General features: G+C 37.4%; 1 protein-coding gene and 1 long non-coding RNA gene across 2 annotated transcripts; one reads left to right on the top strand and one right to left on the bottom strand.

Moving 5' to 3' along the window:
• Positions 1–288: 288 nt before the first annotated feature.
• LOC5563913 (probable phenylalanine--tRNA ligase, mitochondrial) lies at positions 289–9738 on the bottom strand. Its single transcript, XM_001648163.2, has 3 exons — positions 9211–9738; positions 7120–7860; positions 289–535 (listed from the first exon to the last, which is right to left on the bottom strand). The coding sequence occupies exons 1-3, from the start codon at positions 9637–9639 to the stop codon at positions 368–370; spliced, it is 1338 nt and encodes a 445-aa protein (XP_001648213.2). The 5' UTR covers positions 9640–9738; the 3' UTR covers positions 289–367.
• A 508-nt stretch (positions 9739–10246) lies between these two features.
• LOC110679493 lies at positions 10247–10761 on the top strand. The gene is made up of 3 exons (XR_002502527.1): positions 10247–10381; positions 10441–10512; positions 10588–10761. It is a non-coding gene; the product is annotated as an uncharacterized LOC110679493 (long non-coding RNA).
• The last annotated feature ends 7351 nt before the right edge of the window (positions 10762–18112 follow it).

Here is an 18112-nt window from a genome sequence, read left to right on the forward strand (position 1 = left end):
ATATGTTTTTCTATTCGACTGCCAAATTTGAATATTAGTTGATGTTTTTTTGCATGGTTTTTGGGAGTTTTCCACTCATATGCTGGTTTCATGGGTCGAAATATAGTGCTTTTACCCTAATCTATAATATAATGGGGATATTGTACAAAAATTGGCCTCGTTGCGAAGCTGTTTTCGTACAAGTGAGCAATAGTATATAGGCCGTGAAAACTTATAACAGCTTACAGTAAGAAAATCTTTGAAGTATTGGATGTAATATTCACTAGGTTGGATGTTTGGACAACAGTATAGTGTATTTTCAGAAATGCTATATATTCAGGATTCTTGACAAACGAAAATTGACACTACTTTTCTAACGATCCAACGCTCATCGAATAACTACATTGAACTCTTTAATCAGCTCTGCGCCAATTTTGGCATGCACCACGTTGACTTCGGCTTGTGTAAGCGTTTTTTCCATGTGTCGATAAATGATTCGGAAACAAAGACTAGACTTACCTGTTTTTGGATGAGTGAACTTGTCAATTAGTGTTACCTGCAAAACAAAATAGAAGTTAATCATTAGGTTAACGACAAAATAATAGTTACAAGCTGAAGAAATCAACAAATTCAAAACGGGGGAACGTAATTTGGTATAAAACCGTTTGAAATTAAATAATTTGGCATAACATTCGTTTGGCATGAAAGTCATTTGGAATAATGGACGTTTGGCATAATCATTGAAAACTCAGTTGAGTAAAGGTTTTTTTGTGAATACTACCTATTTTCCTATGACCGCAATTTGGTGATTTGTGCGCACCATTGGAAATCTGACAATGCTACTATGTTTTTGACATTATCATTGCTAACATTCTCATGTGATTTTTCCTTCTTTAGATCATAGGCTGTTCTTTCTAATTGTGTTTTTGAACTAGCGGTTCGCATTGTAACTACTAACATTTTCATTGAAATTTTGCCTTCTTTCCTACGTTGGCATTATAACTGCTAACATTTTCATCGAGAATTTTCCTTCTTTTGATTACAAGCTCTTCTTTTAAGTACCAGTATTCCTTTTTCTAATTTATATTTTTTATGCCAAACATCCATTATTCCAAATGACCATTATGCGAAATGACCTTTATGCCAAACGGGGTAGCCCCATTCAAAACATGTCCTTTGTTTAATTATGCCATTTGAGTAATATTTTGAGGAAAGTAGGGCAGTTTGACCACCTTAAGAAAAAGTCGATGCTGAAAATATGAAATCTTAGGAATTTTGCATGGTTTTCAAAAGTTTTTAGATCAATACATTAGATTCGCATGATTTTTATTGTCCTAGTTCACGAATAAATGAATGATATTTCAAAATTTGTCATTTTTCGAAACCAATTTGTCAATTTTTAACCGATGAGGTGATATGAGCACCCTATTTTTGGTTGTAAAATTATCTCATATAATCTGAAAATTCAATTATATTTTTACTACGCTTGAAAGTTATTAGTATTAATAAACACACCGTGCAAAAAGATTAAAATTTTGAAAAACATTGTAACAGTCAAACATCATCATTCCAAAATGATGATGTTTAAAAGAGCCATTCGGGGCAATATGGGCAATTTTTTCGAACATAATTTATTTCTTTGTCTTTGAGTTATGCTATTTGACTAATAACATCCCTATTGCTTCATTACCTTGTCAGTTTTGGGTTTGCATGTTATTTCAAATTTCAAGAATTAATGCAGTTTTCAAGGGGTGCTTATTTTACCCCATTGACGAAACCGCCTCGACTACCCCTATGTAATGTTTTATTTTCTGCTGAAAGATGACTCAATACCATACATCGCTAGAACAATTTGGAAGCTAAAATTGTTTTTGTTGCTTTTTAAGAATGTTTTGAATAAAACATAAGTAGGGGAAAAGCACTAATTTTCGACCCACAAGAAATCTGTGCCAATTTTCGGATTTTCATACAAAGTAGGCCTAAAACATATGGATGGGTCGACAATTAGTGCTGGGACGAAAATTGGCGCTCTTCCCCTATTTTTAAGAGGATATACAGTATCGGACATATAAAGAGCGCTAAAGGTGTTTTCCCATACAACATTATCAACTTGAGAAAGTTATATCTCCGTCGTTTTTCAGCTGATTTTTTTAAATTTTTTTTTCTGTGACGAACTACAAATTACAGTCAAACCTCCATGAGTCGATATTGAAGGGACCATCGACTCATGGAAATATCGAGTCATGGAACAGCTATTCTTTGGAAAGCTGTTTGAAGGGACCATCATAGTAACCATGATTTTATGATTTTAGTATGGTTCCATGAGTCGATATCGAGTAATGGAACATCGACTCATGGAGGGATGACTGTACCTCAATTATAACTATTGAAAAAGTTGTGTAAAAACTATTGATTGATTTGCAGATAGGATGTATTTTGACAAAATGAATGCACCAAAACAAAAAGTGATCTAGCAGAAATACTATGCGTCGAATTATCTTGATGGTTTTAGAGCATTTGTTCCTTATCACTTAATGAACAAATGTGCTGAAGACACCGTGTTGATTAAACGCATAGTTCTGGACAAACATTTGACAAGGGCCCAAGAGGTCTTGAGCCTTTTTTCAGAAATGTTGCTGTTGAGCCCTTTTTAGCTCGCCCACGCAGACTAACAGCACTATTAGAAAGATTGGTGTAAGCTCTTCCTTATAGTGGTATTGGTGAGCGTGATCGAGTTAAAGTGGGCTCAACAGCGTCTCGCAAAGCTAATGTTTACCAATGTCGATGTGCCCTTTGGAAATGTTTGTCCAGAGTTAATTAGTTTTGTTAGAACACTTTTTATCTAGGTACAATTTTTTTTTGTCAAATTCGGCCTATTTCATAGTTTTTGAATCATTATTTTTCATTAAAGGTTAGGCGAGTAGGAAAAATATTGCGAGAATTGAATTTAACACAGCTTAACCCATTGTGCCCTGGCCCTGAGTTTTATAACAGGGTGTCTACTCGTTTACCAAAATAAAATTCCCTGATAATTATAGGTTTTCAGGTCTCATACAATAGTTCCAGGTTCAATAAATACTCTAATTTTATATGGCTAAAAAAATTGTAAAGTGTTTTTGATTTAAAGCAATTTATACACATATAGTCATTTTAGCGCATGCTGAAGCTATTCCAATATCCAATATTCCAATATGAAGGTGCTAACAATACCAAAGTATAAATTTTGTTCAAATGAATTGTATTTGCCAATAATGGAGTCTTTTATTTCGTTTGTAATAGCTCTGTTCATCATCGTGAACTAAAAGGAACTTTGAAGTGCATCAGTATTCTTCTTCTTGCGTTACCGTGCAAAAAAATATGCATTATTCGTTTACATGGGTCATTTGGATACCTAAGACAGCTTCATGGGCGCAAAGGTAAAATTTTATTTGGATTTGTGAAAATATGTTAAAAAACGAAGTTTACCAATGTTTTCGCAAGACATCACACAGTTTTGACCTGCAAAAGCCAAATTATTTAAATTGTCTGAAATTGATTGAATCGTGTTAATGGATGTTACAAAAACCATCTGCTACATATTTGATAAGATATATTCCCATCGCCGGATCAATTTTTTTCGGATTACAGAATCACGGATAATCAAAATCCCGGTTAATATTTAAATGTGGTAATTGTTATTTTTTTATGTATTGTTAAATTTTATATGAAAATGTCCAAGAGTTATAAATTACCCCCTCTCTTTCTCTCCAGAGCTCTATCGATTTTCGGCAATCTTAAGCCAAACTGAATCACACAAATACAATGCAATTGTTACATAAATACGATTCCATACTCTTCAGATTCACTAAACTATTGATAAACAATCGTTTTTCTATTGAAAAACAAGAAAACAATTTTATACTGGTTTTGAATAATTTGGCCCATTTACAACCCTATTCGTTCAAGCAATTTTTTTTTGAAAACGCTATTTTCGTAATGAAATAATCAATTAAAGTCGTGGGGCTCATCATAATTGTTACGAAATTATAAGCTTAAAGTTGTTTAAATTCTAGATTAATTTACAAACATCGTTTTTACGGGGATGAACCAGCCTCGGGCTGAATTTCCCCATAATAAAGTAAATTAATTAATAACATCGTTTTTATATGAAATCAAATATTTTCTAATAATTTTAAAAATTGTGCATGAAGCAGCGAATGAGTGTCTTTAAAATAAGAAATTAAAAAAATAGATTAAACATCAATCAATTAGAGAACGAAAAAGACCAAACGGTAATAAAAGAAAACAAAACGATACCTAACAGAAACCAAGAGAAAAGAGTTTGATACAACCAGACATTTCTCAGAGCATATTTCTAAAACTTGTTTTGGAAATTGCTTCTAACATTACGGAACATAATTTCTTCAGGCTAGATGAATGGATAGACACATTTGTTTGAGAATCTCTAGACAAATTTATTTGAATTTCTCAAAAAAATGTTTTTGGATACCTCAAAATAAAACCTGGATTTTTCCTAAAAATACATCAAACAATACCTTATGGAATCCGACAGGATTTTTCCATATATTATTTCTGATATATTTTCAAGAAAGCTCTTAGTCCTCCAGGATTTTATCCGGTGATTCTTCCATCGTGTTTGGGGCGGTCCATCAATTACGTAAGACAATTTTCGGGATTTTTCAACCCCCCCCCTTCCCCCATGGTAAGATTTTTTGTATGAAAACTAAAAATAAATTGTATGGCGCGTAAGAAATCTCAAACCCCCCCTCCCCCCATAAACCCTTACGTAATTAAGGGATCGCCCCTTTCCTAGAACATTCACAGTATTTAAAAAAAAAAAATGTCTGAGTTTCTTAAAATTTCAACCAAAAAATTCCCTAAGGATCCTCTATAAATTATTTCAGAGATTGCTTCTAAGATTTCTTTGGGAAATCATCCAATAATTCTAAGAGATTTCCTCAGGAAATTTAAAAAAAATAATAATTAGCATTCTTTCAGTAGTTTTCTATGTATTTTTCCAAGAAAATGTGAAATAAATTTTCCAGAAAGCTAAGAAATTATTGAAAAAAAAAGTTGTGACGTATTCCCAAAGAAAACCTGTTGAAACTTGTGTAAGTTCTTAAGGTGCAGATGAATCGAAGCCAAACCTTAAATTTTTAAGAGCACAAATCTAGAGAACCAAACATCCGTTTTAGTTGAAAACTTAATCGATTGGTTACTAGCTGGTGATTACCAATCGATAAAGTTTTCAGCTCAAACGGGTGTTCGGTTCTCTTCTTTGTGCTCTTGAAAATTTGAGGTTTGGCTTCGATTCATCTTCACCTTAAGTCACCCTTAATGAATAAGGATTTCTAGAAGAACACACTCTTGACGATTAAAAGATTTTGTAGATTATTACTAAGAAAAAAAAAGAATCTCTGGAAAACATCCTGCAGGATTTTGTGAAAGAACTTCCGAAAACGCATAGGACGAAATCTTTAAAGGATTATGGAGGAATGATCGGAAGATTTCTTTAAAAAATGCCGTAATGGTAAGTGGTGTAAAACCTTGAATGAACTTTTGAATATTACATGGGGATTTTTTGAGTAATTCATTGAAAAATGTTTGGAAGTATTTCAGTAATCCTTGGATGAAATGCTGGAGAAATTTCTAGAAAAAAAATCTAGGGAAACTCAATAATGAAACATAGTCGAATTTGAGGAATTATTTGAAATGTTCTTAATAGATCCACTCGAATAACCCCTCGAGGAATTTTTGGATTTGGATTAACCGTAGGTAGCTGAAATGGCGTAAAAATTCTTGTCGGGTTTCTTGAAAAAAAAGTCGAACGAATTTTACCGAAAACTCTGTAATTAATTTTTGCGGGGTTTCTTGACAAAAAAAAATATGTGGAAAACTTTGGAGGATCTCTTAGAGTAACGACTGGCAAATTTGATTGAAAAGTTAGCGAAACAATATCAGAAGGAAGTCATAAGATAGTCTTTGGAAAATTATTCAAAGTAATCCCTGAGAAAATTAGTGGAGGTAGTAATGTTGAAGTGATCAAGGATTTCCTGAAGCTAACTCTGGTAAAATTCCAATAAACATCGTAAAATTACATTTTTAATATTTACCTCATGTTAGATTTCTTGGATTTCATTTAAAAATCTGGTACCTTAAAAGATCTTGCCAGAATTCGAAGGTTTTATCAACAATCCGCAATGAATGGTGCCAGGAATCTGCCAAAAACCTGTTATGCAACTTTTCCTTGAGATTTTCTCCAAAAATCTGTGTTTCGATATCTCCAAGAATTCTTCAAGAAATTTTTAGATTATTTCCATAATTTTACTTCTGTATTTCTTACAAATTATCACGATCATTTTACAATTTTTTTTCTAGTATTCGACAAGGAATTTCAGTAACAACATCCCCTAGCCTTCAGTTAATTTGTTTTTAGTAGTTCCTAGATATTATTTTAGGATTTCTTCTAGAATCAGTTCCGCGATTTCTTCAAATATCTAAACAGGAATTCTTCCAATTTGGATGCTTTAGACATGATTTTAAAGATTTTTTTTTTTTCATACAAAGATTTCTACAAGTTCAATCTAAAATAACGCCTAAAAAAAATATTCATTAAATCCAAAGGAAGTTTCTGAAAATAATACTTTTTGAATGCATTACGAATAACTGCGAGAAATAATTTAGGAAAAAAAATCACAGACGAATAAATGTTGGGAGTTCCTGTAAAAAAATTCCAAAGTAATTCTAGATGAAATTTCTTAACAAACTTCTGGATAGATTTTCAAAGAATTTTTGGGAAAGTTTATGTAGAAATATCTGGATGAGTTTATAGAGGAATTCTTTGTATTATATTTTGAGGAATTTCTTGAAGAGCTTCTGAGGAAAATATTGGTGCCATAGACATTCCTAAAACAACTTTTGAAAAAATCCTTGCATGTCATTAAGAAATTCCAAAGGAAATAGATCATATGACGATTATTTGATTGAAGTTAAGAAATATTTGTCCCCCCCCCCCCTTTTTGGAAATCTTAGCTACGCCTATGCAGATAACTTTATCATTTATATAATTTCCACATGTAAACTGAGTTTTAATTTGTAAAACAAGGTATAAACTATTTGCTCTTAGTACAATATATTTACCTGTTCCACTATATCGCCTCCGATTGTCCGCACTAAGTCGTAGAAATCGTTAACCGAAAAAGTATCCAAAGTTAGCTCCTGCGGTAACCAGAACGAGATATCGTTTGCGCACTGTGGATGCACCGAAATCGGTTTATACTTGACGATCTTGTCGTCTTTGAACTGGTTCAAAAATCCACTATCCGTACTCCAGAAAAGTCTGATATCCGGGATATCAAACAGCACCATGGCCAACCGTTCCAAACCAACGCCGAACGCGAAGGCAATTGAATTGTCGACTCCAGCACGATCCAGAATTTCGTTTCTAGTAATACCACAGCCAAGTATTTCTAGCCAGTTACCATTGAAGAAGATTTCTAACTCCCATGACGGTTGAGTGAAGGGGAAAGTTGTTTCCACCCATCGGTACTGGATTTTGTTACCGAACAGTTCCTTTACCATTCCCAGAAGGACTCGTTTCATCTCATGTTCACACAGTTTAACCGCTTCCAGTGTATGGCAGGGCTGTTTCTGTTGGTCAATGCACTCCGAAATTGTGCTGGTGTCTTTGCTGAGGTGCGTTTTGTACGACGTTTCGAAAACTTTCAACTCTGGATTTCGCTCGAACAACTTATCTTGAGGAATTATTCTTACGGCATCTAGCTGATGAAATACGGGATAGTGAGTGGCATCGATTTCATCACGTCGGTAAACATCTCCCACTACCAGGAAGTTATCTAGGCCGGCTTGAATGAGTTCTACCTGAAAATAGACCAAGCGAAAACCAAATAGAGACCAAACATAAATGAAGAAAAAAAACATAACAGAAACCATGGTTCCATCACCAGCAGGAGATAAGAGTTTACGTAAGATTTGTTCAAACGATCCAACCAGACATTTCTCTAAGGATAGTTTTAAGAGTTTTAGCAAATTCCTTGTACCATTAATAAAAACATTACTGCCCGTTTTGCTTTATGCTTTTTTATTATTTCCTCCAGGAATTTCATCACAAATTTATTTCGGTATTTGCCCAAAGTTTTCTTCGAATATTACTCTGCGGGAGTTCATATAGTGAGGAATCCTGCATTCAAGATACATTCAAGAAATCTTCAAGGTTTTTTTTTAAGAAAATCACTAAATATTACACTACAAATTCTCTCAGAAATTCTTCCAAAGATTCTCCAAGAGTTTATCCAGTAATTCTTTCTCCGACATGGAGACATTCAAAGAAAAAAAAAAAGCCAGAACTCAATGAAAAATCCCTGGTCTAAGTTATTGAGCAATTCCTGGAAGAGCACTCAATAGATTTCCTGGAATAATCCATGGAGGAATTTTGGAGCAATTTCTGAGATAAACTATTAATGAATTCGTGAAGGAAACCCATTGTAAATAACTGGAAGAATATCTGGAATAATCAGATTATGAACTTCTTGAGGAATTCTTCTAGGATTTTTTAGGAAAATCTCTTAACGAATTCTTTCATGAACTCTAGGCAGAAACGTTCAGGTTTTTCTTGCAAACACTTTAGAAATCTTTAGAAGATCTGCTAGAATAACTACTAAAAAATCGGTCAGTGGAGAAATTGATGAAATAATATCTGGGAGAAATCCTGTAATAGCATCTAGGAAAGTTTTCAGAGTAATTCCAGTAATTAATGAAGGTAGTTGCGTTTGGGATACATTCTGGATAAATTAAACAATCTTTCGAGGAATTTCTGGATGAATTCCTAGAAGAGTTTGTTGGAATTTCGTGAGGGGTGCCTGGAGGAACTTCTGAAAGTATTCCAGATGAAATGTCTGTATAAATCACTAGATGAATTCCTGAAGCCTTTTTCCAGGGATCTAAAAACAAATTCGAGGACAAAAATTGCGTAGTCTCTAAAGGTTTCTCTTGAACCTCTAGAATTATGCACCTGGTTTCACTGTAAGAATGAGCAAAGTCACTATGGAGAATATTTTTGTCAAAATGACTAGAGATCTATTAAAACTTGAGACTTGCATTAAAATAGAGACCAAGCTTAGATAGGATTAAAAGGTTTGCAACATTTATGTCGAATTTTACATCGAGAATATCCAGTAGGTTGTGAAATCAATAATATGTGTTCATACAAACCTGATGAGCTGTAGTATGTGCTCGAAGAAGATAATCCTTATTGATGTAATAGCAATCGCTCTTTGCTCGACTAGGATGGTCTTTTGGGATTAACAAATTGTCGAAATTCTGCTCGATGGAAACAACCGGACTCAGATTGTCGTACACACTGAATAACGGGTTCCCTCGCGGATTCAGGTATGCACCGTAGAAGTAGTTGACGATCTTTTTACGGATAATCGAAAGTGGGTGGTTCTGCTTCAGATGCAGATTTCGGTCCAGGTGCGAAAGAATCTTCGGAGTGATGTTTGTCCAGGAATCACGCTCGTATTGTTGCCGGAAAAGATCAAGCGTTTTTTCACTGCTATTGACTTGACTGCTCAGAAATCTTTGTCTCACACATTGTAATCGGTGCACTGGACGCGCTGTTAGGATTTTTATGAAAAACATTCCGGTAAATTAACGAAATTTGATCGTTTTTCTGAAATGATACACGATATCGAGGGCAGTTTCATAACACGCGAATTTGTAATAACAAAAACATCAAACAAACACCAACTAATGCGGTGACAGCAAAGGCTCACTTGGCGCACATCACTACACTGAAACTAATGTTGCAGTAATTACAACCACTGCATGGTTCTTAAAATTACTATTCAGAATTATGTTTAAATTTAACGTGTTTGTCTTTACAAATACTGCAATATTGTTAAAATTACTATGCCATCGATCGATAAATTTTACTATTACGAGGAGTCAAGAGCACTATTGCCTTGCATTGGAGATAAATACAATATCGTTAATTTTGAATGAATAATGTTGTCATGTTTACCATGTGCATGGTAATTTGAACAACAAAGCGTGGTGATAATGCCTCTACCAACTTGGGGGCGATCCATTAATTACGTAAGACAATTTTCGGGGTTTTTCAACCCCCCCTCCCCCCATGGTAAGATTTTTTGTACGAAAATCAAAAATAAATTGTATGGCACGTAAGAAATCTCAAAATCCCCCTCCCCCCATAAACCCTTACATAATTAATGGACAGCCCCTTGGCTGTTTTTCTCCGTCAGCTTGCGAAGGATTAACGTCAGCGCGGTCATAGAAAGACTTATTTTTTGTGTTTTGGACATAATAAATCCAATGTATTCATAGTGACTACTCAACCCATGCTGCTATTAATTCAGAGTTGGTAAGAAATATTCATAGAATATACAACAATTCGCTCAATAATTTGTTTTCATTTTGCAGATCACATCGTGCAATTTCCAGACCCAAATAAGTGATCCAAAATATAAAGACTAGTTCATTATACTTTTATTGGTGAGTATTCTATTATTCATCGATTTATTACGTTTTGTAAATAAAAGCGAAATTAATTATGAATATGTTTTATAGAAAATTTGAGCGATGAGGAGTAGATGCTGCATGTGCCGCCATGTTCCAATCAGAGATCGATGAAGGCAAATACGGGCATAACATTCTCTACAGGATACCACTACAAGCGCCGCTTATGAAATCCAAAATTAAAGTTTGTTTATGGACTAAACAATTATAATATAACAATTATAATTCGGCAATAAATAATTATGATTTATGTAATTGAATAGGTGTTTTTAATAGGTTGGAATGAAAATAAGGAATATTCAAATTAACTGTACGATAGCTGTCTTTTTAAACGCATTGCATGGTAAAATAAATTACTATGAATTGTTCTCAAGATTACCATGTAGCATGGTAATTTTGACTGAACCGTCGAATATCGTCGGCATGGTAAAAAAGACCGCACTTCCCGTTTGAGATGAATGAGTAACGTAGTCTGCACAAATCAAGTGGTGCAGCGCATTTAATTAAAACCATCAACATAGTATTTTTACCGCAATGCTGTTCTCAGTGTACGGAACGAGAGTACAGCACACGTTCGATTTTTGAACTGTTCGGTTTTGGCGCGCGATTGTTTAGGCAAGGACTGTCCATTAATTATGAACCAATGCACGCGTTCATTCTGTGACGTTTTAGCGGCGCCGTGTTATTTATGTTACCATGTATTGTAATTTTCACAAATGATTAGACTTTCAGGACGAAATTGGGAAGCTGCCAAAAATGTACTGATGGTACATTTTCAAACACCATTCACTTTTCATCCTTGACTTCAGTCACTACCAGCTGGTTTTGGCACGAGAACACGACCAAGGCGCGTTCAATTCTCTAAGGTGTCCTATTATGCTCACCTTGTGGAGAAAACCAGTAGAAGCATTAACCTAAGAATGCTAATGTCGCTACTGTTCGTGTTACCAACATCTAGTTTGCCACGCCCTGACAGCTTGAGTATCGGTCATCAAAGTGTCAAATAAATTTTAAAATCATCCACTACAACATGGTATCGAACAAACAATGAAAAGATACAGTTAAAGCCCAAACGCAATGACAGCGGAACGGCAACGGAATGCGGAACCGGTTCGCCAGCATGAAGTATAATCAGCTTGTCAATTCAGTGTTGATCCAATTTCATTCGTTGTCAGCTCACTCGAGATGTTGTGATTCATGCTGGCGAACCGGTTCCGCATTCCGTTGCCGTTCCGCTATCATTGCGTTTGGGCCTTTAAAGGTGATAATAAACTAAATCAGTTTTGTGAGAACAGCGCCATTAGCGTTCTACTACTAATATTTCTATTAGAAAACCAGACAGGGTAGGTGAGGAAGGGCTGGCCGTTTTGTTTACAAACATCTGAGACAGATAGTCGAGAGATTGACTCATGATTGGTTGGAGAAACAGTGTTGTCAAGAATTATTCCAATCTGGTCGCCCCTGCATTTTGTGTGCTCTACTCCTTTCTTTCTTTTTTGACAATTTCGTCCGCACTGATGGCAGCACAGCTAGTTTCAGTTTCAGCATCATCCAGGCCTGGGAGGGAGGCACCGATACTACACACGAAATGTAGAACAAAGATTGTTTGAACTGCAAGATAACTCCAGCTTGCCAACAACCCAACTAACAATTTTAGCGCTATAAGTCAAGATTATTTGCTTTGTGCTGTATAACAGTTGAATTGAAGCAGCGAACGCAGCAAATAAAGAAAGCTGTCAAAAATAGAACGATTAGCGTTAATACAGCTGTTACGCAAACGTTTTGCAGCTACAAATATTAGCTGAATAAATTTCGTCAGTTATCGCTTTTGCTGCTTTCACTAAGCTGTAACTCAATACCGTAAAAGATAGCAACCTAATGATGTGGAATAAAACTCGACATCATCAATCCGGCTGCTTCTATACAATATGATTTGTTATGCTGCTCAATATATATTTAAGAAGCGCTTTGTCGTTAGTTATATAGCGAGCATACAGCAGTATGCTGTAAAACAACAACTTGTGGCGCATCTACTCAGCTTATTGGATGTAAACATTGCGTTTGACGTTTCGCACCCTTTTACAGCCTGATGAAGTGGTGTAAGCGCGGCTATGGCATCTTTTACGATCATTATAAAATATTGTGTGAACCATTTTCGATGTAGAACAAAACGGTGTTTTCTTTGCCTTTCGATATAGACTGTGGTGGCAACGAGGACAGCGTCGAGACTTGTGGATGCAGAGATCGTGAGTTCGATTCCAAGCGGTAGCAGGTAACGTTGGGAACATTAAATTCAGATACTTATGATATGAATTCCGGAAGCTGTGAAACAGCTTGAAAATAATATCTAGAAAGATTCGCGAATCAGACGAAACTGACAAAATGTACACAATTTAAGAAAATATAGCGTTGAAATTGTAGCTTGATTGTCTATTCACTGCACTTGAATTTTCCCCCTATCGATAATTTAACTATTCGAAAAACGCAAATTTGTAGAAGACGAAACTTCACCTCATGCAAAACCACACACTTTATTGATTACGCATGTGTTTTTGTTTATCAAAGTGATGCGCGCATCTGAAATCGAAATCAAAACACGGCGAGAGTAAACGGCGACACTACAAACAAAAAATAAACAAGGCGTACATGGCGGGCTTAACTGAAACCAGAATGTAAACACGGCGCAAAAGTAATAGGCGACACTGAAAATAATATCGATTACAGGCTCATAACATTGGGCGATACTGGCATTCTCGAGTACGTTTTAGGCGAAACCTTTAAAGATTTTTTGAGTACGAAATAGTGTTAGAATTACTCTTTTGGGCCAGCCTAATGTGGCCTTCTTGGAGACTCAGGGTCGTACAAAATGACTCCGGTGAGGAAATTGGGTGATGGCGGAAAACCTTCCCATAAAAGAGCGAGGTGGACTACGCACAAAAGATGGTAGAAAACAAGGCTCAGCGGTTATAAAATGAAAGGCAACAATAAAGGGCATTTAAAGTAACATTTTCTATCTATTCATTATTAATATGCTTTGAGGGAAATGGGAAGGTAAGGATAAAATGCACATTACCGGGTTTGAGGTGATCAGATGCAGCGCAATCCAAGCCGAACGGCGGCGGGCCACTTCCATCCTGGCAGCATTTCGGAAGGCAAGCTAGCGGCGATCTTCAAAACTGGGTGGTTTGACTCTCGGGCCGGGCTGAGAAACGGCAACTTCTTCGATCGCGCGAGACTCCTGCTCCTCCGTATAGGATTCACGTCACAGGCTTGGAACACCACCGACTTCTCCTTGGCACTGTTCACGGGAAATTCTGTCCCTGCCGGGCCACACAACTGCTGGCACACCGACTAGTCTTCACGCGGCACTAATTTTTCCGGACTGGCACAAAGCGTTCACTATTTTGGAGAAAAAAAGCGGGTTAAATTCGCGCACAGTTGCGATCTTGACGGTGTTTCACCTATTAGCTGCTGAAATCTGGATGACAACCAGTTTTGTTGATTCGTCGTCGTCATCTTCGTGTGTCAGACGACGAACGTATTGCCGACACCGATCGTTGGTGTCGAAGTGTGGGTGCGTTACGGTTGGATAGGGTATTGGGTAATAGGGATGTTCAGGAGGAATGGGAAATTCGATATTTTTTTAATTTCATTTTAATTCTGTTTCATTTTAATTCATTAATTCATTTAAATACCTTATACTAACAAAACCGTGAGATCATAATAAAAAAATAGAAATAATAGTAATAAAAAAAGGAAAAAATATGTACAAAAATATTTACAAAGATAATGTTACCTTTTGAAGGTTACATTCATCCCTCGCTCCGATAAAAAAACCTTGTTTTTTTTGGTAGGTGGAGATGGGGTTGGGGTTGTAAGGATTTTTGTGGCCCTCCTCTTATTGAATGTTCTTTGATTTGACGGAATGATTTTTCCATTCAGAGGATCTCTTTCCCGCTAAATCGATAAACATTCAATAATAGAGACTGTCCACTGGAAAGGAAGTCGTTCAGGAAGCATGGGGTAAGTGTGGCCCTCCTCTTGTTAAGCGTTAGATTGATTTTGTGAAATGATTTTTCCATGGAGAGGAGCTCTATTTCACAAAATCACGTAACACTTAATAATAGAGTCTGTCCACTAGGAGAAGGTCGATTTAGGAGTTCTTGTCTTGGCAGCTCTCTTTTAGCTGACTGTTAATTTGATTTAATTGGATGATTTTTCCGTGTAGAGAGGAGCTCTTTCCCACCAAATCACGTAACTTTCAGCCATAGAGTCTGGCTGCCAGAAGATTCCCACCTCATATTAGGATAATTAGGTAGCAGTAAACCTTTTTCTCTTGTAGGTGACACTCAATCTGGAAAAGTGATTGTTTCCTCAATGGGAGCTCTTCTTTTCGAGATTAGTTGTCATCTCCAAGATTGAAGGAATTACCGGGAGAGGCTAACTTTCACGATCCATGATCGAATTGAAGAAATGGACGAATCAGTTCTCAAATTCGTGATAGATTCCCTGAAAGTTAGTTCTCCTACAGTGGCTCTCTACCCCTGCAGTTTAAGTTATAATTTGAAGCAATGATTGATCACTAGTGGAGGCTCTTTTCCTTCAAATTACATGAAACTGCAGCGCGAGCCTGACCACTATACTCCCTAATTATCATAAGCGGAAATAGGAGCTAAATGTTTGAGTTGTATCGAAATAGTATCTGAAATAGGAAAATTCAGCCTTATAGAAACATGGTTCGTCAGAATAAATCGGATCTTGTCCATCCTCTTTCCATCAACATTAGAAATTAAACTTTATTTTTAAAACTAGCTACTACTACCCTTAATACTAGCTTACAATTAGAAGAGAAAATAAACATTTTGAAACCTCTTCATTTTGTTTTCAAAAATCACCGACAAATTGATTCGGGAAAAAAATTATTCTTCACTCACACATCCATTTATTCCCCCAACATTCATACAAATTCATTCATTCACTCGTTACATTCATACAGTTGTCTGGCTAAAAACAAGATCCACCAGGAACAACATTTTTTTCCACGTACACACGCAATTTATTATTTACACTACGACATATAATCTGTAATTTTAGGGATCCCTATTCTAATAATTTTTGGAGGTCTAGCTTCGTCGCAATAGACCCCTCGAGCGTTACGATTTCGGAGGTAGGAATTTAACTACCTTGGGCAGCTTTTATTTTGCTGGTAAACACCCCCCTGAATTTGACTCTGGAAAAATCTCCCAGAAAATGTATACAGAGAGTGAGAAAAAGGAGCTGATGAAAATGATGAGAATGAGGAGGAGAAATCAAAACAACAACAGTTTATCTGACGACGACGAGGGCAAGGCAGGCATGAATTGAAACCAATTAAGAATGAAATAATGTAAATAAACGGGTAAGCATTGAATGTTATTCGGTAGTAATTGTCTTTTCAGGTGATTTGATGCAGAAGCGGTGAAGAGAGGGAGCAGTGCAAATGTTCCCCAAGATTTTGTATTGTCCGTATCACCCGGGTTTCAGGTGAACAGCTGGCCAAATGCCTAAATTTTTCCCGGTCAGATCTTCCAGCTCGTATGAAGAAGAGCCTATTTTAGCTTTGATTTTGCACGGTAAGTATTGTCGCCCCAACTTTGCATTGTAGTTGTCGACGGCCGACGATTGTTTCATGTTCTTTCGGTAGACTAGTTGCCCTACCGAGAAAGATTTTGCGAACGTACGGTTCCGCAAATTGTAACGGTCCCGAGACACGTTATGGGCTTTTTCGAGGTTTTGACGGACAATTTCGTGAATCTTGGTGAACATTTGCTTCTGCCTTTCTTCCCTCTCTTCCACAGACAGCTCTTTGCCATGACGGGCGAGACGGTGATCGGATCCCTGCTCCGCTAGCTCCGCGCCGTGCGTAATGAAGAAGGGTGTGAACCCAGTGGAGGAATGGACACTTGTATTGAGCATCAGCTCAATTTCAGGGATTTTCGTGTCCCATGCGCGCTGGTCCTCTTGGACGTATGTGCGGATTGCCGCATTTATTGTCCTATTGACACGCTCCACTGGGTTTGATTGGGAATGATAGCGGGAGTTCAACCAGTGTGTGATTTTGAAGTGGTCCAACAGTTCTTTGAACTCTTTGGAAACGAATGTGCTACCATTGTCCGTGATTATCGTTTCAGGGACAGAGTTCCTGTAGAACCACTGATTTTTCAAAATCACACACATGGTTGAACTATCCAGCTTCTTCACCGGATGGATCATTACCCATTTGGAAAAATAATCGCATATTACCAGAATATGCTGGTTTCCCCTCCGACTACGTGGCAGAGGACCCACAAAGTCCAGGGAAATTATCTGCCACGGTCGAGATGCACAGCGCATTTTGCCCATTTCTGGGGTCGTCTGCACATACGACGGCTTGACCTCTTTGCAGGTGGAGCAAGCCTGTATGTACACTTTAATGTCATTGGCCATTTTTGGCCAATAGTAGCGTTGACGGACGCGAGCTAGCGTTTTTTCGTAGCCAGGATGAAATTGGTCATCGTGAACCGATTTCAAGATTTCGGGAATCTCGTCGGTGGAAAGGACTTGCTTCCATTCGAACCGCGAGTCAAAAGGTATATTTTTGGCCACTATGAATTTAAAAAGCCTACCATCTTCGACTTTGAAGTCGACGTAGTCGTCGGGGTTGTTCTTCACCTTCTCCATCAGGGAGGTATACCACGGTGAAGTCGATGAACCTTGAACCACAGCAATGCTCCGTGACAGAGCATCCGGGACGACATTTTCTTTGCCTTTCCGATGTACTACTGTCATGTCGTATTGCTGAAAGTCCAAGCTCCATCGACTGCATCGTGATCCTACTTTCCACTTTGTTTTGAGGATGTGGGTCAGTGCCGACGAATCCGTCACTAAGGTGAAGTGGTATCCTTCAATATACCCCCGGAAAGCTTCGATTGAGAGCAGCGCGGCTAGGGCCTCCTTCTCAGCGGCGTGGTAATTCTTTTGAGGAGTGGTGAGTTTTCGGGAAAAATAAGAAATAGCCCTCTCACCATCCTCTTGTTGCTGTGTGAGAACTCCAGCAACCGCCACGTCGCTTGCGTCCGTCTGAATGACGAACTCTTTGGAGAAGTCAGGGAACCCTAGAATAGGAGTGCTGATCAGCTGCTCCTTTATCAAGCAGAAAGCTCTTTCCGCGGCCTCGTTCCAACCAATTATTTTGGTTTTGGATTTGAGGAGATCCGACAGTGGTTCGCAAGTCTTGCTAAAGTTCGGGATGAACCGACGGTAATAATTCGCCATTCCTAGGAATCTTCTTAGCTTGGTAATCGTAGTGGGCCTCTCGTACTCGACTATTGGTCGAATTTTATCGGGATTTCCACGAAGGCCCTCTGGACTAAGAAGATATCCTAGGAAGTGAATTTCCGGCACCCCGAACTGAGACTTCTCAATGTTGATCATCAGGTTGGCTCTGTTCAGTCTACGCGCAATTTCCCGAAGCAACTGTACGTGATGCTCAAACGTCTCCGTCACCACGACGATATCGTCGAGATAGACGAAGACATAGGGTTCCAGTACACCATGG

Source organism: Aedes aegypti, chromosome 3 (genome assembly GCF_002204515.2).
Source record: "Aedes aegypti strain LVP_AGWG chromosome 3, AaegL5.0 Primary Assembly, whole genome shotgun sequence".
Lineage (NCBI taxonomy): Eukaryota > Metazoa > Arthropoda > Insecta > Diptera > Culicidae > Aedes > Aedes aegypti.

Excerpts from the sequence above, each read along its gene's own strand:
- LOC5563913 (XM_001648163.2), bottom strand. The coding sequence starts at position 9,639 with ATGTTTTTCATAAAAATCCTAACAGCGCGTCCAGTGCACCGATTACAA. Across the intron at positions 7,861-9,210 it reads CACATACTACAGCTCATCAG|GTAGAACTCATTCAAGCCGG; the intron begins GTTTGTATGAAC and ends GTCTATTTTCAG. Across the intron at positions 536-7,119 it reads GAGGCGATATAGTGGAACAG|GTAACACTAATTGACAAGTT; the intron begins GTAAATATATTG and ends TTTGTTTTGCAG.